Source organism: Phoxinus phoxinus (genome assembly GCF_949152265.1).
Source record: "Phoxinus phoxinus genome assembly, chromosome: 6".
Taxonomy (NCBI): Eukaryota; Metazoa; Chordata; class Actinopteri; order Cypriniformes; family Leuciscidae; genus Phoxinus; species Phoxinus phoxinus.
In genome coordinates, this window is record NC_136881.1 from 13,719,304 (window position 1) to 13,742,941 (window position 23,638).

General features: G+C 39.6%; 1 protein-coding gene across 3 annotated transcripts in view; it reads left to right on the forward strand.

Annotated features, from left to right (window-relative positions):
- Window positions 1–23,638, forward strand: part of limch1a (LIM and calponin homology domains 1a) — a 56,534-nt gene that overhangs the window by 12,721 nt on the left and 20,175 nt on the right. For 2 of the 3 annotated variants that reach the window (XM_079614835.1, XM_079614836.1), the window contains exons 2-15: window positions 8,638–8,708; window positions 8,969–9,038; window positions 9,730–9,836; window positions 11,150–11,180; window positions 11,285–11,395; window positions 11,498–11,699; window positions 13,549–13,789; window positions 13,991–14,170; window positions 15,272–15,610; window positions 17,369–17,650; window positions 17,951–18,232; window positions 19,781–20,092; window positions 22,222–22,629; window positions 23,295–23,633. In XM_079614835.1, the coding sequence (XP_079470961.1) occupies window positions 8,638–8,708; window positions 8,969–9,038; window positions 9,730–9,836; window positions 11,150–11,180; window positions 11,285–11,395; window positions 11,498–11,699; window positions 13,549–13,789; window positions 13,991–14,170; window positions 15,272–15,610; window positions 17,369–17,650; window positions 17,951–18,232; window positions 19,781–20,092; window positions 22,222–22,629; window positions 23,295–23,633 (2,975 nt within the window). The remainder of the gene's footprint in view (window positions 1–8,637; window positions 8,709–8,968; window positions 9,039–9,729; window positions 9,837–11,149; window positions 11,181–11,284; window positions 11,396–11,497; window positions 11,700–13,548; window positions 13,790–13,990; window positions 14,171–15,271; window positions 15,611–17,368; window positions 17,651–17,950; window positions 18,233–19,780; window positions 20,093–22,221; window positions 22,630–23,294; window positions 23,634–23,638) is intronic. The other variant, XM_079614837.1, reaches the window with a different exon arrangement.

The window sequence follows — 23,638 nt, forward strand, 5'->3', positions numbered from 1 at the left end:
AACGCTCTACTGTTTGAGCTACAGGAAATGAAGACTCTGACACATTGAATGTTTAAATAAACAGGAATTTTGTAACATTATGTCTGTATTGTCACTGATCTATTGATCAATTGAATGCATTCTTGCTGAATTGAAGTATTAATTTAATTCATTAAAAAAAAAGAAAAAAAAAAGCTTACTGACCCCAGTATGTGTGACAGCTTCAGAGCCCTAGGCTATTCATTCGCTCTTTCCCTTTATAGTGAGCAATAATGCATTTGCTATATAGGAGGTGAATCAGTGACTGAGTGAGTAATTTCAGACACAGCATGTGTGTTGTTGGGTAATTCAGTGACCCATATTTCATTGCTAGTGTCATTAGCCCTTAGCACAGTTAGCAACAGCTACAAAAATAAACTAACAAATCATTCACCATCAGACGACATGGTTTTCATTTAACTACAGAAAAAGTTACATTTGATTTTATTGAGGAACATAATTGGACATGTGTATGACTGTTCAAAAAACATTAAAACTCAAAAGTTTGCACAATTTTGGGGTAATTTTTTGCTTTTGTAAAATATATATTTTTTTATTAATTCTTTGTGCCATTTTGTGCATATTTTAGTTTTTTCGTGACCCTTTTCCACTCTCTCGCTGACCTTTTAAACTAAATGGGCTCTTTTAAAAATGTGAAACTCTTTCCCATGTGAAATGAGCAACACCACACAGACTAGCACAGACTAGCATAGCATGTTTTACCTTATCCGTAAATAACAGCCTCTTTGCAAAGCAAAATATCTATGCCAAAAATCAAAACTGACAATTCTTATTTTTACAGAATATTGCCGTATTTTTGCAGTAAAAGTCTTTATTCAAGGCAAGGCAAGGCAAGGCAAGTTTATTTATATAGCACATTTCATACACAGTGGTAATTCAAAGTGCTTTACATAGAAGAAATAAAAATAAAAATAATTACATAGATAATAAAAGAAATAAGAATAATTAAAACAGTTTAGAAAATAAAATACGGTGCAAACAGTCGGACGAACAGTGGCACAGTGCTCATTCAGTAAATGCAAAGCTAAGCAGTGGTAATTCAAAGTGCTTTACATAGAAGAAATTAAAATAATCAAAAGAAATAAGAATAATTAAAACCGTGTCTGAGATGGAAGTGATTGAGCAGGTTTGCGGTGCCACTGGACCTACAATCCAGGGACGTCCTCTGCTGGGGTGGTGTACCACACCAGTATTGCCCCACTGGGCCCCCACAGAGCACGTTTCACTTTTGCTGTTTTAAACAAACAGCGAACCTCTATACTCTCCGTAGTATAGATAATCTTCACTCGCCTCGTCGGAGTGAAGCTCTCCCGTTCCCCTTCAAAATCTCTTCCAATCAGACAGCCCTGATAATTAATAATCACCCCTATCTGAGATGGAAGCGATTGAGCAGGTTTGCGGTGCCACTGGACCTAATCCAGGGACGTCCTCTGCTGGGGTGGTGTACCACACCAGTATTGCCCCACTGGGCCCCCACAGAGCACGTTTCACTTTTGCTGTTTTAAACAAACAGCGAACCTCTATACTCTCCATAGTATAGCTAATCTTCACTCGCCTCGTCGGAGTGAAGCTCTCCCGTTCCCCTTCAAAATCTCTTCCAATCAGACAGCCCTAAAAATTAATAAAATCTTCCTGAATCAGAGTTTAAAAAAAAAAAAAAAAAAAAAAAAAAAAAAAAAAAAAAATACAGTGCAAACAGTCGGACGTATTTTATATCGACCGGTAGCTATTATAGATCTTTCTTTTAAAAGGATCTTCTTACTTACATGCATCAACTTTCTTTTCTCTTTCAATCTTCTTACCATCTATCAACTTTCTATTCTCTTTCAATCTTCTTACGACTTTCAATCTTCTTACCATCTATCAACTTTCTATTCTCTTTCAATCTTCTTACGACTTGCCATCTATCAACTTCCTTTTCTCTTTCAATCTTCTTACGACTTCCCTGTATCAACTTTCTATTCTCTTTCAATCTTCTTTCAATCTTCTTATGACTTACCATTTATCAACTTCCTTTTCTCTTTCAATCTTCTTACTTACCATCTATCAACTTTCTATTCTCTTTCAATCTTCTTACGACTTCCCTGTATCAACTTTCTTTTCTCTTTCATTTACTTGCACATTCTTTTCACTTTCCTTAGCCCAGCATTCACATTCTTAGCTCTTTCTCAGACTAAAACTTTAATATCGAACAGTGGCACAATGCTCATTCAGTAAATGCAAAGCTAAAAAAATAAAATAAAATACAGTGCAAACAGTCGGACGAACAGCGGCACAGTGCTCATTCAGTAAATGCAATGTTAAACAGAAGTGTTTTGAGTCTGGATTTGAAAGTGGCTACTGTAGGAGCACACCTGATCTCTTCTGGAAGCTGGTTCCAGCTGCGGCTGGCATAATAGCTAAAAGCGGACTCTCCTTGCTTTGAGTGAACCCTTGGTATTTCTAGTTGATGTGATCCTAATGATCTCAGTGATCTGTTGGGTTTATATTCAGTGAGCATATCTGCAATGTATTGAGGTCCTAGGCCATTAAATGATTTATATACCAGTAATAATACTTTAAAATCAATCCTAAATGTGACTGGAAGCCAGTGTAAAGACCTGAGGACTGGTGTGATATGTTCATATTTTCTGGTTCTGCTCAGGATCCTGGCGGCAGCGTTCTGTACGAGCTGCAACTGTCTTATGGTCTTTTTGGGAAGGCCAGTGAGGAGTCCATTACAGTAATCCACCCTGCTGGTGATGAAAGCATGCACAATTTTCTCTAAGTCTTGACTGGAAACAAAGCATCTAATTCTTGCAATATTTTTTAGATGATAGTATGCTGATTTAGTTATTGCTTTGACATGACTACTGAAGCTAAGGTCTGACTCTAGAGACACACCAAGATTCCTGACTTGATTTTTAGTTGTTTGACCTCTAGAGTGGAGGTATGCATTCACCTTGAGAACTTCATCTTTGTTTCCAAACGCAATGACTTCAGTTTTGTCTTTGTTTAACTGAAGAAAGTTTTGGCACATCCAGCTGTTTACTTCATCAATGCATTGGAACAGGGAGTCAATGGGGCTGTAATCGTTAGGCGATAGGGCTAAGTAGATCTGTGTGTCGTCTGCATAGCTGTGGTAAGAGATTTGGTTCTTTCTCATTATTTGGCTCATTGGAAGCATGTACAGGTTGAATAGGAGTGGCGCAAGAATTGAGCCTTGAGGAACTCCGCATGTCATGGATGTCCACTCAGACTTATGGTCTCCTATACTCACATAATAACCTCTCGCTTCTAAGTATGACCTGAACCATTTTAGGACTATCCCAGAAAGACCCACCCAGTTTTCCAGCCTGTCAAGAAGTATGTTGTGATCAACAGTGTCAAATGCAGCACTGAGGTCGAGTAGTACCAGCACTGATAATTTGCCTGTATCAGTATTTAAGCGAATATCGTTAATTATCTTTATGAGCGCTGTCTCTGTGCTGTGATGCGATCGGAAACCAGATTGAAAATTGTCAAAGTATCCATTCGAGCTTAAGAATTTGTTCAGCTGATTGAAAACAACTTTTTCAATGATCTTGCCAATGAAAGGAAGATTTGAGATCGGTCTATAATTGCTTAATATAGTCTTATCAAGATTACTCTTTTTTAGGAGGGGTTTGACAACTGCAGTTTTCAGGGAGTTTGGAAAACTTCCAGAGAGAAGTGAGGCATTTACCACTTCTAGGAGATCTGCTTCTAAGCTGTTTAACACACTTTTGAAGAAAGATGTGGGAAGAGCGTCAAGGGCGCAGGTTGATGTTTTAAGGTGCTGTACGGTTTCTTCCAAAATTTTGCCATCAATTTCTTTGAAATCAGACATAGTAACTATCTCAGGTTGTGGTCTGATCTGTCTGACCCTAGTGCAACTCAAGGATGTGCTGATCACGTTTCTGATATTATTGATTTTCTCAGAGAAGAAAGAAGCGAACTCACTGCACTTGCTGTCTGAGAGCATTTCACTGGGAATCTGGCTCGGGGGGTTTGTCAGTCTCTCTACAGTAGCAAAAAGAGTGCGTGTGTTGTTTAAGTTGCTGTTAATAATATTTGAGAAGAAAGTCTGTCTAGCTTTGCCTAGTTCCATATTGAAAGCATGGATGGTGTCTTTGTAGATGTTATAATGGACTACAAGTTTTGTCTTCCGCCACATGCGCTCTGCTTTTCTGCATTGTCTTTTCATATTTTGCACTGCTGTTGAGTTTCTCCAGGGTGCCTTTTGTCTACCACTCTTCCTGACCTTCACAGGAGCAATATCATCAATTACACTTTTAACTTTTGAGTTAAAAGAATCAAGGAGAAAATCAACAGAGTCAGCAGATATGCTTGGTGTTAAAGATATAGCCTTCATAAATAGTACACTAGTGTTCTCATTTAAGCATCTCTTCTTGACAGACACAGATCTAGCTTCAATGGCAGGAGAGATCAATATATCAAAGAAAATACAGAAATGATCAGACAGTGCTACATCCTTAATAACAATCGATGATATGTTTAGACCCTTACTGATAAGTAAATCTAGAGTGTGTCCACGATTGTGTGTCGGTCCATGTACATGCTGAGTCAGATCAAAAGTTTTTAAAACAGTTTTGATTTCTTTTGCCATATTGTTTTCTGCATTGTCTATGTGGATGTTGAAATCTCCGGCAATAGCAAAACAGTCAAACTCTGAGGAAATGGTTGATAACAGTTCTGTAAAATCCTCAGCAAAGGCTGAAGAGTATTTTGGAGGCCTGTAAACAATGATTAGTAAAATGCGTGGAGCACCTTTTAACACAATACCCAGATATTCAAAAGACGGGTAATTACCAAATGATATTTGCTTACATGGATAGACATCTTTAAAAAGAGCAGCTACTCCCCCACCTCTCCTACCCGCTCTGCAGACACTCATAAAAGTATAGTTATCAGGGGATGTTTCATTTAGGACAGTTGCACTGCAGTTGTCTTCTAGCCAAGTTTCATTTAGAAACATAAAATCCAGGTTGTAAGTGGTTATTAAGTCATTGACTAGAAGTGATTTATTTTTAAGTGAGCAGATGTTTAAGAGTGCTAACTTAACAGTCTTACTTTTTGTCCGCACAGCAGTCTTAGTTTGGCGTGTAATAGGCACCAGATTAGATGGGTTTGCTGTACGGCTTTTGAAGGCCTTAGACTTTCTATCATGTAATCGAACAGCAATAGAGAAAGATACAGGCACACAGGGTTCCCGCTTGTTCTGTAAACATTTGAGAAAGTTACTGTTATCATAGCGGGGACCCGTCACATATCAATGAGAGCTGGTATCAGTTGTTTTTAGTTCACCTCGAGCCGGAGGAGGAGGGTGTGAGCCCTGTCGTTGTGGCAGAGCCCGAAGAACTCTTGCAGGAGGGGGGGGAGGGCGAGCGGGGCCCGCAGGCTTTGGTGGTTTTGGGGCCTGTCGTTTTTTGGTTGATATCTGTGGGCTTGCAAAAGAGTGGGATAGTTTGGTTCCAGCAAAGACCAGTTTTTCCATTCTCTCTGAGAAGCACAGAAGTGGAGATGCTGGAGATAGAGATAGCGTGTCTGGTGAGAGGGGCTGTTGTTGTTCTGGTGTTATCGGAGGCTGTAATATGCTGACCTGGTTTCCCTGGCTGTTTTCCAGGAAGTCGTCCTTGGGTGTTGAATCTTGGAGCAGTTCTAGTATGTCACAGTCTGTCTGTGGGCAGGGCTCAGCTGAGATTGTGTCCGTGAGCAGAAGTTGTTGTGGCTGAGTGGTGTTATCATTGTCCTTGTGTGACGTGTCAACCGCATGTCCATTCAGGTGCTGGATTGAAGTCCTGTGGTCATTCATACTGTGTCCAGGTGTGTGTGTGCCATTCAGGTTGAGTGGATTGGCACACACTGCAGAAGGATGATTGAGGGAGAAGTAGATATTGTCCTTTAGCACTCTTGAACCAAGTTTGTTTGGGTGGTGTCCGTCCTGTTGGAACAGTTGCCTCTGACTCCAGAAAAGATTGAAGTTGTCAATAAAGTTCACTCCTTTTATATTGCAGGTTTTTTGGAGCCATGTATTAAGCCCAAGCAACCGTGAAAACCTGTTTGTTCCTCTTGCTGGGAGTGGTCCACTGATGAATGTTTGTACTTTCAGTCTTTTAAGTGTTTCAAGAAGTTCATTGAAATCCTTCTTAAGGAGTTCTGACTGCTCTTTATGAATATCATTTTTCCCCACATGAATGATGAGTCGATTTGCAGTCTTATGTTTCATCAGAATGTTCTCAAGTTCCCTGTTTACATCAGAAATTGTTGCTTGCGGAAGGCAGCACGTAGTTGTATCCCTGCTACTAGTGTTTCGGATAATTGAATCACCCACTATCAGAGTCGTGTGCTCGGCTAGGCTCTGAGCTGAGTGCCGCTGTCTGCTCGACCTTGAGCGCAAGTTAGCATCAGTGTTAGCTACTGGCTTATCCAGTCTGTGTTCGATCACATTCATCACGTTTGGAGATTCCTCATTTACATTCATTAATACTTCAAATCTGTTCTCAAGATGTATAGGCGGTGGTAGGAGACCAGTGTTTGCAATCCTTGTCAGAGCCGTATCTGGGGTAGAGGATGCTATTGCGGCAATATGTGATACTCGTGACAATCTGATGTCTCGAGTGCCTTTGGGTCTCGCTCCCTGTGTGTGCCATCGATTTGTAAGTCGATCGGCTTGTTTCTCTACACTCAGTATGGCCTGTGGAGGAGCAGTAGATTCATGGCACTCACCGGTATGCTGAGGGCGTCCATGACGGAGCTCTGTTGTGTGTTCCGTCTGGTTTGGTGGTCCCGCAAATAACTTTGTTTCAAGAACTGCAATCCTTTGCAAAAGTCTGTGGCAGTTAGTGCAGCAAGTAGATTCCAGAAGAGGCATTTTCTCTTATCCTTATGCAGTTGTGTTTTCTCTTCCCCGGAATGTAAGCTTTCAGTGGGAGGCTGGTCGAATAAAATAATTCAGCTTTTTTGTAGTAATCCAAGCGTTTGAGCACTGTGCTGATTTGCTGAGGTTAAAATTAGTTGATAAAAGAAGATAAAATATAAAAAATATAAAAGCGATAGAGCAAAGCGCGGAGCAGTAAGCAAGAGCGTCCGAACAGTAGCTGAGCAGGAATTCATCTTGCAACAACTCTTCTCTTCCTTGGTGACATATTTTTCTCACATGAGATCACATCAATAGCAATCTAGAATTGATCCAATCAATTCCAGATGGATAGAATGAAGTACCGGCCTAAATTTTTTTCTTGTTCGAGAAGCCGCTTCACTCTGATATACGTCATAATAGGGAAGAAAAGACAATTGCAACTTCCGTTTTATGCCGACTTTATTATCTGAATTGAATGATTTGGAATCTGCTAAAAATAAACTTTGAAAGCATGCAGAGCGAGTCAGGAACAGCTCAAGGTTCGGCAAACTCTGATAATAGCGTCTATCTGGGTTTCTCCTCATTACCTCAGCTCCATCATCCTATCTCAGCCTATCTTCATAATGAAAATCATAATCAAGTCTGTAGTTTAGTCATGATCTAATATGGAACATAGTAATGTATAATAATATTTGTGAGGGGGGGGGGGGGGGGGGGGGGGGGGGGGGGGGTGAATGCGAGTGATGCATCAGGTTAGCAGATATTGGGTAATTCAGAGGAGAAGTACGGTGTTCATGTTAATAGTCCTGTGTGACGCTGTGGCTTCCCTTCTTAGCAGCTGAAGGACAATGGACAATGAGTGACCTCGTACTGATTTACAGGTCAGCTGTTTCCTGCTCCGAGAGAAACCGTGTAAAGGTTTAGGGGCTAACAGGTTTATGGGTAATTGTGTGTGTGCTTGCAGGTTTTTGCCTTCATTCCAACATGCTTTGCATCATTGAAATTAATCTTTACTAATCTCAACTACTTGGTCATGTACTTGGCCTCTTGGCAATATAGAGCAAATTAATGTTCTTTTTCTCTCTCTTTTTACACACACGTTTGGTGTGTGTGAATTTGCTAAGTGAGGACAGGTTATCTAGTTTAGTTTACTTGTGCTCATTAAATGCACACATACTCCACACAGTTTATATAATCACTCACACACAGAAAATCATATACATACATATTTATACACTCTGATCGATCTACACGTTGTGCATCTAGATAGAATGTGTCAAGAACTGCCCTAATAACTACCAGATATGCTTATCTGGCAAAAAGCAGCTGTTGTTCTTTGTAAAAAAAACTATTTATTTTTTTAATTTAGAAAGTACACACACACACGCACGCAGGCACGCACACACACACACACACACAACGCACACACGCACACACACACGCACACACAATAAAGTGGCAATATCATAACATATTAAAACATGAAGATTTAAACTTTGGGATACTATCGTTCCTCCCTAAAGAAATAGAAAGCATATTTTTGGTTAGCATTTAGGCCTAAATTATACTCTAAAACTATAGATTTAGAAGAGGACAGTGACAGTGGACAATTCATTTGACTATATTCAAATTGCTCCAGTCACATTAGCACTCTCTTACATCTACATTAAAACCTTTTTCACTGATGATGATGATTTTGCTCTTTGTCTGCTTGACAGGCAGTGACAGGAAGAAGTTTTGGTGATAAGGATTTTAGAAGTGGACTGGAGAACGGCATTCTGCTCTGCGAGTGAGTTTTACATGCATACTTTATATGTAAATTTAAAATGTTTAGTGGAATTTGTCATTTCTCTATTAGGCATAAACATAAACATGTTTGCATAATTAAAAAAAAATATTTATGGTCCAAACTATAATAATGTCTAAAAAAAGAAAGGAATATATTTTTTTTGCAGTGTCGAGTCATTTTGATGATGGTATGATTCAACCCACATATTATTGTTCTCTAATGTTATTTCTCTCTCTCTCTCTCATTATGTGACTCATTAGGTTGCTGAGTTCAATCAAACCAGGCCTTGTGAAAAAGATCAACAGACTCCCAACTCCCATTGCAGGACTGGTGAGTGCGGTTATTGTGTGTTTGTTTGCTCCTTCGTTTGGTTGTGTTCTTTTGTCTGTGTCTATTTGTGTCAGGCAAGTCTCTGCACTGCTGTCTCAGAACAAATATGTCTCTGTCTGTGTCTGGGGCAGTTATTTGACATTTTAGGGACGTGCGCAGACATTTTTAGGGGCAGTGGCCCAAACTGGCCGAGAGGGGCACCTCAGCTGAAAAGGGTAGAGGGCATTGGCTCAAGCGTCCAGGACACCCCCTTTGCACATCCCTGTTACATTTACCCCATCAAGATATCAGAAAAATACAGATCCTAATGAGATAATTAACTGAAGTTTATCTGGTATTACCATGGTACTTTATTGTAAGTGTCACTTTGTAAGATTTCCTAAGACACATTTACACAACTTCTGGTGCTTGTTTCTCTCTCTCTCTTAATTCAGTTCAGATTTGCTTTATTGGTATGCCTGTAAATACAATATTGCCAAAGCTTGGAATACATAGAATAATGATAAAAACATAAAAAAATTACAATTAAATTTAAATAAACAGTGTAACAGATTAGAACACGTGAGGGTACCACAGTGTTTTAACACACACATTTCTGAGGGTGAATCTCTCTCTCTCTCTCTCTCACACACCCACACAAACTGTGAGGTTTTGCCTGTAATTGCATAATATGTGTCTTTTCTCTTATCAGGATAATCTGACCATGTTTCTGAGAGGATGTGAAGAGCTGGGATTGAAGGGATCACAGCTGTTCGATCCCGGAGACCTGCAAGATACATCGATACGTGCAAACTTAACGTATGTGTGTGCGCCTGTGTGACCATAGACGGTATAAGGGGAAGAAAACTGATTATGCGCAGAAAAATTAATGGTATAAATCATAATAAGTTTGGCAGCTACAGACCATCTTAAATTTCAGTCATTCACAGCAAGCCTATCTTTTTGCTAGAATGTAATATATTCATATTAGCTAACCAATCCAAAAAAAAAAAAAGCTTAAGAAGCTAATGAAACATAAGCTTAGGCAACAGATTTTGGAGATTTTTGTTAATCCCTATTGAAGTAGATAAGAGAGCTGATTTTATACGTCTGTTCAAAGGAGTCAAGATGGGGTTTTTTTTAAAGAAATGTTTAGGATTCATTAATATGTGCAAAAGTGACATTTTTAGAATGGCAATGAATTTTAGATTATAACAAAAAAAGATTTATCTTTCTATTTATCAAAGAATTCTGAAAAAAAAAAAATCACGCTTTCCTTTTGGAAATATTAAGTAGCACAATTGATTTCAACATTAATAAGAAATGTTTCTTGAGCACCAAGGCAGCATATCAGAATGATTTCTGAAAGATCATGTGACACTGAAGACTGGAGTAATGGTGCTGCTGTCACGAACACACACAAGACGAGAAGATCCAATTTGCAGTATTTATTTAAGGGTAATCCGTACTCACAAAACCAGTCCAGGCAAGGGTCAAAATCCAATAGGGCAATCCAAAGACACAAAACATGAACAAGAAACAGGCAGCAACAGGAACGGAAGTGTGGGGACATTAAGGACTCCGTGACAAACACTGAAACAGACAGGGTATATATACACAAGTGCAAACAAGGTGACGAGAAACAGCTGAAGGAAATGAACAATCAGTGACAGACAGGATTATGGGAAATGTAGTGAAAATGCCTAGACACCGTGAAAACTGAGACCTCTAGTGTTAAACCCAGGGAACCACCAGACACTGTGACAGCTGCAAATTCAGCTTTACCGTCTCAGGAATAAATGACTTATATAAATATATTAAAATAGAAAAAAAAATCTCAATATTAGTGTTACTGTATAATATTAGTGTACTGTATTTTTGAGCAAATAAATGCAGCCTTGGTGAGCATAAGAGATGTCTTTCAGAAACATCTTTTGTAAGGTAGTGTATCATGACATCAGGCCAAAAATATGGTTTCATTCATATAGCAAACAGCTGTCTGGTCTGATGTAGCCAAGATGTCCATGCGTGAGTCACTGACTTGCCTTAAAGGCACTTTGATGTGGCTCATTTATAGCTTGAAAGGATTGACAGTCGTCTTATGTTATTTTCTCTCTCTTTTTCTGCTGTAGAGGCTCTGACTGCAGTAGAAAGCTGAAGAATGTAAGTACACTGAACTGTTAGCCTAATCTTTACATGTACATTTTTGTTGTTGAATTTACATTTTATTTAATGTTATTCTTCTCTGTGTTTTTTTGAATGATTAGGTGCTCATAACCATATACTGGCTTGGCAAAGCTGCTAACAGCTGTGCAACGTATAACGGCCCCACACTCGACCTGAAAGAGTTTGAGGGGCTCCTTTCCATGATGCGAAAGGTAAATCAAATCTAGTCAAGAACACTAAACCTGTGAAACAGCCCTGAATAATTTAATATATGCTATATAATGTTTTTCGTTCTCTATATTTTGTGTGTGTAGGAGTGTGCAAATGAAGAGTTGGACTCCCCTAAGCGCAGTATAAGGGACAGCGGTTACATTGACAGCTGGGAATCGGAGCGCTCTGATTCGCTGTCTCCTCCGAGGCACGGCCGAGATGATTCGTTCGACAGTCTCGACTCATTTGGCTCTCGATCGCAGAACACACCCTCCCCAGACACGGTTATCCGCTGCAACAGTGATGGTATGACTTTCTCTTTTATTTCTCTTTTATTTGATTATGCTAGGCAATATTTTCAGCAGTAATGATACATTTACAATGATTTTGGTGGTGATGCAAAAGTAGACAACATTGTAATATAAATACGTTTTTTTAAGTGTCTTGCAATTCATGAGAAAGATAAATGTTAAAAAAATGTATATACTGTTCTTTTGTACTTCCTATTTCTCAAGAAGTCCTGAAAAATTTATAAATAAATGTATCATTGTACAACTGCTTTCAACATTGATTGGAATAAGAAATGTTTGCTGAGCAGCAATTCAATGTCCACGTCCAAACATTCATGCAAGAGGGGCTGAGGGTAAAAACTCTGGATTCAAAGAGTAGAATCATAAATTTCTACATATGTGCAGTGTGGGTGTGAGAGTGCAGCTGTTGTGCTGGACAGACATTCACAGACACTCTCAGTGTGTGAGAGGGTTCACATGAACTGCATTTTATTAGTGAATCCAGACATGGACAACAGGGAAAACAAGGACTGAAAGAACATAAAAGCTCAAGAAAATCCGAAACTATAAATTGTGTGTGTGTGTGTGTGTGTGTGTGTGTGTGTGCGAAATCCTTGACCTTGTGGGGACATTTATTGGTCCCTTATGAGGAAAACAACTTATAAATCATGCTACGTGATGTTTTTTTGAAAATGTAAAAATACAGAAAGTTTTGTGTGATGGGTTTAGGGTTAGGGTTAGAGTTAGGAGATAGTATATACAATTTCTACTGTATAAAAATCATTATGTCTATGGAATAAAACATGAAAACCCAACGGGCCCTACTTTAACGATCTGAAACGTAAGTATCAAACGCAAAACGCAAGTAACTTTGTGGGGGCGGATCCCTGGCGCTGTTGCTATTATACCGGCGGGATAAATGACTCTTGCGCCCGACGCAAATCTAAAATGGGTTGGTCTGAAGTAGCTTCACTATTCATAGGTGTGGTTTGGGCATAACGTGAAATAAACCAATCAGAGTGTCATCTCACATTCTCTTCAAGAGCAGGCACGCTTGTTCCATGGCGGATTGCAGAATGCGGAATTGTTTTCCGAATCTGCAAAATAGCTCCAGGGGACTTTTGCGCCGGAACAAGCCTCCTCTTTTCGCTGAACCGCCTCCGGGAGCGCAACTTCATTCCCTAAATTACTGACGTACGTCTGTGGAGGGAAAAGTCTGCTGTGCGCGGGTGTAAAATAGGAATGATATATGCGTCGGTGTACAAAGTCAATTGCGCTGGGTGCAAGATAGGGCCCAACGTGTGTGATTTTCAGTTTAAAGATAAACCAGCACTCTTATTCTGATTGTTTGATTTTTGTTACAAGTTACATAAGTTACTTGTAAATTAAATAAGTTACAAGTTTAATTAAGATTATGGTGAAGAAAATCTATATATATTTATTTGTTTTATAAAAATACATTTATTTGTTTAAGTATTTTATTTATTTTTACTGTAAAGCATTTCACTTCATATCTCATAACTAAATAAGACAAGCTGCGTGACTGTGGAAGTATTACAGCAAGAAGCTCTTTAGCATGTCGATGTTCGTGAAAATTACATAAAATAAGCTCATTCAATATGGCAAATGTGGTGTAAGATGTTTAAGCTTGTAAATATTTGCACTCAAATACATGCACTGAGCCTTTCATTAATGTTGGCCCTGATCCGGATGATGGTCAGATGGTGACATCTCGCCTCATATGCAATGTATGTGTTGAAATATGAATGCTGGTTCTGTCTCTCTAGTAGTTTGATCTGAAAACCCATATAAAAATGAAATACTAATACCAAATGGCACTTTCTTTCAATACGTCCTTCTCACAGACTCTGAAGGTGACGCTGGTTTAAGGAAGTTGCCAGACGTGCGTAAGGATGACATGTCTGCCCGCCGCGTGTCCTACAAAGAGCCTCGTGCCGCTCTACCCTTCAACCAGTATCTGCCGAACAAGAGCAACCAGACCAACTACCTTCCCGCTCCCCTGAGGAAGAGGAGGAGCGAGAGAGAGGAAGACAGGAGGAGTCCAAGCAACTCAACATCTCCTGTAGGCGGAGAAAGACCTCTCAGGTAATCACAGCCGCTGGGATAGACAGTAAGTGTTTGGTTATTTTGATTTCTCAGGGAATTGGCTGGAAAGTCCTCTTCTGGCTGCACAAAAATCAGTACACAAGCATCATCTGTTTAATGTGTCAGAGTTTGTTTGATTCATCCTGTTTTATCCACATGTGTGTTTGTGAGAGCTGTGAAATTCCCTATTGCTCCCCACAGACAAGAATGCGTAGAAGTGGTAAAAGAGGGTGCTGGCGTGTCTCGAAGTCTTGCATTGAAGAAAGATTTCACCTGGGGTGATGAGAAAGGGGCAGAGCTTGAGGAGGCGGAGCTTAAGAAAATAAGGAAGCTTGAAAAGGCGGGAATTAAAGTATTACCCGCCTCTGTGCGATTTAACAGGTCAGCGGTCAAAATGAGATCTTTCGGCATGTGTATCCAGCGACTAAAACTGCTAACTAGTTGTGTGTGGGACATAGTTGTTAAAAATTGGTGCTGGTGGTAACCACAAAACTAGTGTGTTCAAAGCCATGAGTTGTCATGTAACCTTAGGTTGCTGTGTGGGGAGTGACACTATGTACTTTTGCTTTCGATTTGTGCTGCCGATTTATTTGTGCTACATTACAGCATGGAGTGACACCGTTGTCCATTGGCTTTAATCTTTGTAGCTTGGCTAATGTTTTGAGTTGAAATCATCAGTGTAGTGCAAAGTTATGCTGGCTTGTTCTCAGCTTGTGAATTAATTGGATGTGACCCTTTGACTAGTCTGAATCTGTTTATGCTAGGTTGTTGTAATGAAGTGTGTGCGTGTGTGTGTATTGGTTTTTTTTTTATTGTGTTGAGCAGATTATGCTAGTTATGCTAATTTTACTTATTTTAAAGGCCTGATGTCTGCATCAATCCTGATATGGAAGCACTAACATCTCTACGTTATTGAGTGCAAACGTTGGTTATTCAAGTTAAGTCCCATTCATTTTTTCAATAGGGGAATTTATTTTTAACGATATACACACTTGTGTGCTACAAGGTTGTTAATCGATGGTAAATGCTTTTGTTGGAGCAATCAGTCTGCATTGTCTGCAACTAAGTTGCATAAGTATGCAACTTATTTTTAAATATTCATGTTCAACAGTGGAATTCCTGGTGAAAAACAACATTACCCACCATGATTCTGCAGGGAAATCGAATAATCACAACCAGCAAATCATATTAAAAGAACTCTTTAGCGCTGCTGACTCCCTTGAAGCACTACGAATGACATACACTGTGTAAACTCATTAAATATATGCATAATATGCATATTTTGCAATAAATGTAGAATATATTGTTTCTATAATCAGCATCTTTAAATCAAGTTTTAAATTTTACTGTCATTATGTTTTATATGGGGAAAATGAATGGGAAAAATACTTCTGGAACCAAGGGCACTGAAATAGTGGATGCACTTTTGCACAATTTTTCTAAAATATTTGCAAATGTTGTCATGGCGAATTTTCTCCTCAGTCCAATCGAGAATCCTGTGGAGGACAATAAACCTAAACCACCTTCACCTGACATCATTCTTCGGCGTGACAATGACTTCATGCGGGCTGCGGCCCCACATCAGTGGGACTCGAATGAGGAAGATGACGATGCAGAGGCAGAGCAAAAGGTTCCAGATGTCCAAAAGGATGATCTTGCTTCTCGCAGAGCCCGCATGAATCAATTCAAACCGAGTGTTGCCCATAACTTCCTGCCAGGCTCTTGTAGTTGGAAGGACCGAGAGAAATGGGAGGGAATTAGGCTGGCATCCCAGCATGCTGTGTTGGAGAGAATGGAGAAGATGGAACTGGAGAAAAAGAGGTGTGCTTGTGACCGAGAGTGATGGGGTCATATGCTCAGGGACTAGTTATGTTGGCTTGACAAAACCAACACAAATGCTATTTCACACTGCTTTGAGTCAGGGTTTTTTCAAACTCTTTATCTCATAGAGCTTTCAAGTTACATTCACTAAACTCTGCACAGTCCTTAGTTTGTTCTGACTTATTTTATCTTCTCTATCTGATTGAATGTTTCCTAGTGCATGATCAAAAAGTAGTGCAGTTTCAGTACATCTTTGAAGAGCATTTTTGAAGCACAAAGTAGGCGGAGCCGGCCGTCGAATAGAATAACCAATAGCATTTAGTTTATATATTACAGCTCGGCCAGAACTGTTGAGCTTGGTAAAGCCGCAGTTTCCTCCTAATCTCTAACCGTTTCTCCTCCTATTCTCCTCTTTATCGCTTTAAAATATAGCATTCACTGCAGAATTCAAATGGGGCCGATGCGTTTTTCTGGTATGTGCCGACTCGCGCATATGATCGCTCTGTGTCTCTGGACTGGAGCAGACTGTGCAGTCGGTTCGCGTGACACTAACGTGAAACCAGATTCAATTTGCCCCAATGGGAAAGCATATTTACACTGTCTGAATCATTCCCAGTCCCCTAGTGCACTATGTGCCATTCACCATGTAGAAAATATTAAATGTGACTGATTTTAAAAGTGACTGATTTTAGCTGCAGCATCAGCGTCTCTTTTATAATGTAGGGGGCGGGACGCTTTAGATTCTAGAGAGTGTTTGATTGGACAAAAAATCTGATGAGAAGCTTAGGTGCAAAGTGATGTAATCAAAATCATCAATATTGGCGAAAGTGAGAGACTCTAGGTTTTAAATGCTTAAATCTTCTAAATGCATATTTTGTTATTGTTTTTGTCCTTGTTTCACACTACCTTATAGATACAGTAAAGCTAGTAGATACACACTACCTTAACAGTAAAGCTAACATACTTAAAGCCCAAAAACTTCCATTTTGATTTCATGGGACTTTAAGCAACCAGTCAGAGATTTCAGTTTCCTGTGCAATGGTGTAACTTGCTGCTTAACTACCATAGTACGATGCATCTTTGGAGAAATTAACTAGCTATTCACAACAGTTTCCTGCATGAAACCATAGTAACTTTGTCGCAGATCCGTCGTTCGAACCATGTTGGTTCAACAACAACCATCGTTAATGCTGTCATGCAGGTGGTGAAGTATAACTTCTGCTAATTAATCCGTTTGAGATCCAATTAATGTCAGATGATTGCAGTAAATAACGAACATGCATTTGGGCCACAACCTAAAATGGCTTACAGCTCTTCAAACTTCAAATCTCTCTTCAAAATATACAAAGTATATAAAAATATACAAAGTATACAAGGCTCTGATATAAAATTAAACTTCTCTCTACACAGACTGCCCAAATATTTAAAGAACAAAAGGCCTACATAACCTTCAAAATAACCGTTAGTTTTAAACTTCCAAGTGAGACTTTGTCAAGCCGACAAGTTTGTCTTCACTAATTTTCCTTTTGTAGTATGGTGTTGTTCTATTCACTTATGTAGCTCTAATATCTTTTATGATTACAGAGTTTCACCCTATACCAAACATGTGGTATTAAACATAGTACTTAGTTAGTTAGCTATTATAATAGCACACACCTATGATCATTCTGGATGTTATTATTGGTATGGTTTCTGTGTTCTGTGGGATTCAAGCATCCATTTTCTTGTACCTCTTATGATGTTACATTTCTACCACAGTCAGGCTGACTCCGCCCCCCCTGAGATACCAATCATTACTCGCAAGGACAATCCTTTCCTGAATCTTGAAAAAGAAAGGGCAAAAGAAGGGGATGAGGAAGATATAAAAGAGGTAGAAGGGAAGATAGTTGTCCCAAACCCACACAAAGATGATCTAGCAAGGAGACGGACTAAGGGAAGGCCACGCCCTCCCAAAGATCCTCATCAGTCATTGGTCCAGACTTCCATCACTCAATCAGACCTGGAAACATGGCAGAGACTCAAGATGAATACAGAGTGCAGGTGCCTCAAAACAAACACACACACACACACACCCTTTCTCATACATTTTTCTGCTTTTCATACATTGACCACAGTGTCCAAAATGAACACTTGATGAGCCCCTTGAGTAAATAAACTGGGGTTACTGGTTATTTTGCTGGTAACTTCATTGACTTCACATCAACTGTAACCCTATACATGGTTTCAATTTTACATGAAGACTGTGTTCAATATGACCCATATATACATTCTCTCTCTCTCTCTGAGTATTCTGGTCAGTCCTCTTGCTAAGCTCAGTTTATCCTTCATACTGATCTACAGTGAGTCTGACTCCACCCCTGCTGAAGTGTCAATCATAACTCGCAAGGACAACCCCTTCCTGACCCCTGAGAAAGAAAGTGGGAGTGAGCAGGAGAATGAGGAAGGGACAGTCAGAGAGAAGGTGGGGTGGGTGGTGATGCCTGATGTAAAGACAGATGACCTGGCCAGAAGGCGGGCCCAAAGTGCGCCACAGAGAGACCCCCGGCAGTCATTGGCTCAAACAACCATCACTCAGTCAGACCTGGAGAAATGGCAGAGGCTCAAGATGAATACAGACAGCAGGTGCCTGACATGTGACTTTTACGTCTGACCCCTGACCTAACATGACTCAACAACACACTTCTAGACCTTTCAGAAGTTTCACACAGCTGAAACTTTTATACTCTAATTATATGTTTTATTGTGTGTTTTTTTCACACATAAATCAGATGACACCCAGTTTCTGATATTCAGTCACTTATCCAAGCCAATAGCCTTATTGGGCTTTCTTCCGGCTTGTGTATATAGCACTGAGTCCTAACCAGACATGGTGCAATAAAGGAACAGGCAATATAATCGTTTCCATGGAAATTATACCCATGATTATATTTTATATACAAGTTATTTTATTGTTTTTTATGCCCTTAACTTGCTCACTAGTTGTAAGAGAAAAATGCTATTCAAAATACACTACCGTTCAAAAGTTTGGGGTCCGTATGATTTTTTTTTTTTTTTTTGTCATTATTCAGCAAGAACAAATAAAATTTGCCAAAAGTGACATGCCTGTATAATGTTACTAAAGATTTAATTTTTTTTGTTATTCTTTTGAACTTTCTATTAATCAAAGTATCCTAAAAAAAATGCCTCACAGTTTCCACAAAAATAAGCAGGACAACTGCTTTCAACATTGATAATAATAAAAGAAAAATCTTGAGCACCAAATAAGCATATTAGAATGATTTCTGAATCCAAACTTTTGAATGGATGTTTAAGTTATATTGTGATGTATAAAGCATACTCTGTCAACTTCTATGTATCTAAGTAAATATTTTCCACATGTATTAATTCGTTGAGGCTTTAGCACCAGGACAAATAAAGCCAATAATGTAATCTTTTCCACACACAGTATAAATGAGTCTGCATACAAATACGTTGCTGCTTTTATATTATATTTTTATCGTGTATGGTCTTCAAAGATCTTCTGATTGGCTGTCATTGTGTGCCATCACACATTTTTGCTGTCAGTGAGTGTAGACAGACAAATCACTTGTCGCTGAAAAAGTATTGCGGCTGGTTAAGACGCAGTGCGAGCCTAGAATATATTTAAATCAGTCACGGCTTTGTCAGTCTGCCATTGGCGTGAGTGCTGCGTAAGAGGGCTCTGTGTCTTGTTACGCTGTTGTGGAGATGTTTGTTAAAGTGGGCCTTTGTGAGACTCCAAATTCTGTTTGCAGAGGGAAGCCCCTCTCAAGCAAACAGACGTCACCAAGGCAACTATTGAAACCAAGAGATGCTTACAGAGAAAGAGGGAGGGGAGCATGTGAGTGTAAGACCACATACTAAACTGTTGTACAGGAGCCAAGGCTGTGTATCATATCTTGAATATAGTAATTTCCCTTTATATGAGTCCAAAGGCCATGCTTGCATCACCATCAATGGGTTTATTTGGATATCACACAGATTCCCATCCAGACATCCATGACAATCCTCTCTATATCATTGACTTGACTGTCAGACTGACGTGGTCTTTCTTCATTAGTTTTAGTGTTCATAATTCCCTCTGCTCCTCTAATTCTTCTCTCTTTCTCTTCTTTACTCACATGTCTCATGTATGTGTGTGCGTGTGAACAGCGATGACCCTATTGTCCCTCTGTGTCAGACGTGTCTTGAGAAAGGCTGCCTCTCTGTCTCCTCCAAGACGAAGGTTGCCAAGAACGACCTGGCCGGTTGCCAGGAACGTTCCTCCGGTGAACGGCGGCGTTTTGTGACATTTGGGGGTGTGACAGAGATGGAGAGTACTTCCTGGAAAGAGGAGGAGGATGAGGAAAGGGAAGAGGGACAGGGGGACGAGGCAGAGAAGCTTCGGTATCTCCTCTCGATGGCAACTGTTGCTGTGCCCACCATAGGGCTGGGCTCCAGACTGACAAAGAGAGCGGTGGGCAGGTAGGGAGTTGCAAAAATGAAATTGTGTCATTAATTACTCACCCTCATGTCGTTCCAAACCTGTAAGACTTTTCATTCCTCTTCGGAACACAAATGAAGATCTTTTTGATGAAATCTGAGAAATGTCTGTCCCTCCATTGGCAGCTATGCAACTACACCACTGTACCTCTTTCAAGCCCCAGAAAGGTATTAAAGACATCATAAAAGTAATCCATGTGACCCAAGTGGTTTAACCTTAATTTTATGAAGCGGCGCGAGTGCTTTGTTTGCGCAAAAAAATTAATTTACCACTTTTTTAAAAAATATATGAATCTCCAACATGTGTTTAAGAGAGCATAATGGCGCATCCGTGTTGTGTTGATGAAAGCAGACGTTGTTGCCTGACTGTGCCTTGGAGATTAATATTTTGTAAAGTGGTAAATTCAGTTATTTTGTGCAAACAAACGCTTTATAAAAATTGAGGTTAAGTCACATGGATTACTTTTATGATGTCTTTACTACCTTTCTGGGGCTTGAAAGTGGTAGTTGTGTAGCTGTCAATGCAGGGACAGAAAGTTCTCAGATTTCATCAAAAAGATCTTCATTTGTGTCCCGAAGAGGAATGAAAGTCTTACGGGTTTGAAACGACATGAGGGTGATTAATTAATGACAGAATTTTCATTTTTAGGTAAACTATCTCATTAGGCGCAATGTCAGATACAAATACAGTGATTACGAGATTCCGACTTATAAAAAGTGCTCACGTTCTCATAGACAACTTAAAAACTGAACTTTCTGAGAGCTCTGACTTGTACCGGCACAACGTCATACGGACACACTCAAAATGGCTTCAGAACAATCTGAATTATACATGCCAGTCACTTTTGGCCAATTGTATTAATGTTAATGCCGCTAACACAGAGTTGAATAGCTAGCTAATGTCTTGCTAAATAAAGTTTATTAATAATGCATCTGCATAATGACTGTTATTTGTTGTATGATGTTTTTTTTCTAATGATTATTCAAATTACATTCATTTTGGCATTTAATAGTGTTGCCATAGAAACGCACAGTTCAGAATCAGAGGACGTGAACAGTTCTGAGTAGATTGTCCTGGTTGTCATTAGTAGACTAATTATGGTAATTAATTACGACATAGTGTGAACGCAGCATTAATTTCCTGTTTCGTTGTTGTTACTTCAAAATTTGACCCCTTTAGTCGTTGCTCGTTGTCATCTTAGAATCTTGTCAGGGGCGGTAATTGTTGGTCCAGTGTGACGTATACCAACACACTATTGCAAACACTGCTTGTTGAGGACTGCCTGCTCTCAGTTATGTTTACCGAAGGATCTGGGTGCATATACTCACCCTCAGAGTGTGTTGAAGTTTGTGAATTTGTGTAGAGATCTTAGCAGTGATGCTGCATTAAAAGGGCATGTTGGTTTCATCTCACTGGGGTTTATGAAGCTGATGGACTCATGCCTTGAGAGATTGTTAGCATGATGCTAACAACTGTAGTACCCCTGAATGATGCTTAAAATGCTTGTATTTGGGCTGTTTAGGAGAGAAATTAATGCTGTTAGTATGATTTTAACAATAGCATCCCTGAATGATGATAAAACTGCTCTTATTTGGGCTGTTTAGAAGATAATTTAGCTGTGAATGGCTTACAGTGAGGCTGTTAGCATGATGCTAACAACTGTAGCAACCATGAATTATGCTAAAACTGGGCTTTTTTGGTCTGTTTAGGAGATAAATTAGCAGTGAATGGCTTACTGTGAGGCTGTTAGCATATGGTAACAACTGTAGCAACCATGAATTAGGCCTATGCTAAAACTGGGCTTTTTTTGGTCTGAAAAAATAGCAGTGAATGGCTGTGGTGGTGTGGACTGAAATATCTGAGTCTGACTGTGAAGAAACAAGAAAAAATATGAAATAGTAGGCCTATGCATTTGTGCTTGTGTAAGAGAGTAATCAAGTGTGATTCTGTAGTTTTGAGTAACTGCAATCCAGTTGCTTTGGTTCCCACTGGACTGCATCGCCTGTATCTGCATTCTCTATCCTTCACCCTCATTTTTTTTCCTTTTCTGTTTTCTGACTCATTGTTTCTCTTTTTTCTTCCACGTCTCATACATCATGAACTAACTTAGTGGCGATGCAAACACTGAGCCTGCTCCCATCATGCCCCCTGAACCTCCGAACCCTGCCGTGTTTGACCTTAAACAGCCTTTGACCTCCACTGAGCGCAGGGTGCTAGAGGAGGAACTGGATAAAAAAGCTAAGGATGAGAGGGAGGATGATGAAGAGGATGAAGAAGAGGAGGGTCAACCGGATTTAGAAAAGGATGACATGCTAGCTCGTAGAACAGGAGCATTTCTGAAGCCAGCAAGCGGGAGGTCATATAACAGATTCCTCCCGCAGCCGAGTTCCAAGAGAGAAGGCACTGCAGGGGCTTCCACAGCCCAGAAAGGAAGTATCCAGATGGGCATGAGTGGAGACAGAGACCTCCAGTACCTGGAAAGAAACATTAAGACAAAGAGAACTAAGATTGGACAGAGGTGGGACAAGCAAAACTAGAAATCTCAGACTTTTCTTTGTTCATTATGCATGAGTCTAACATGCTAACATGCTGTGGTGGAAAATATTTATTCCCAGTCTTTTGAGTGCACTATTTATGGCTAAGACAAGCATGACTTTGAGCTTTTCTCATACTTGGTTAAGAATTTACTGCACTGTTAAAATTATGGCGATACGATAAGCCTAAATAATTTCCAATAAATGGCTGATATAAAAATTCTGCACTGTTTTGTCTAAATAAATAAAACACTAAAAACTAAGATCAATTCTACAAATTAATAAAAAAAAATGTAATAACACTATTATGTACAGTATGGAAAATAGATATTTTGGGATTTGCTAAATATTACACTTTAAAGTGGGACATCGATCTAAATATAAAAATAGGGGGAAATTAATTAAAATTACCAGCAAATTAAATATCCAATATTGATCAATACGGATGGGATAATTAAAAACATTAGAATGTTGGCCAATTATTGATATGGTATCAATATCGTGCATCAATACTATAGATTCAATAATAAAATAGGCAAAAACTTAACTTGTTTGCTTTAAGTTGTGCTTTGTGGAGTATTTACACTTTTGCTATATCAAACTGAGTTTAATTGTGTGAGTTAGTTATCAGCATATGCTATTTTAACAGAAATGAGCCAGTCGATCAAGTACCAAAGACACCTGTTCCAGCTGCTGTAGTGACCCAAAAGAGCCCTGACATTGTGCGCTCATCTGGAACTAACGTCGACTGCTCTGGTGGTTATGATGATGATGAATGTGATGATGGCGAATATCTGCCAGATTTTGAGAAGGATGACATGATAGCGCGAAGAACTGGATCTTATCAAAAGCCCAGTGCTGGGGCAGGACAAGCTTTTAATACATTTCTGCCCAAATCTGGTTCTGTCAAGCACAAAACCATCCCTGTCAGTGGATCGGAGTCATTCTTCAAGACTAGAGAGCAAGAGACAGCCCCGTCTCCGGACAGGTTAG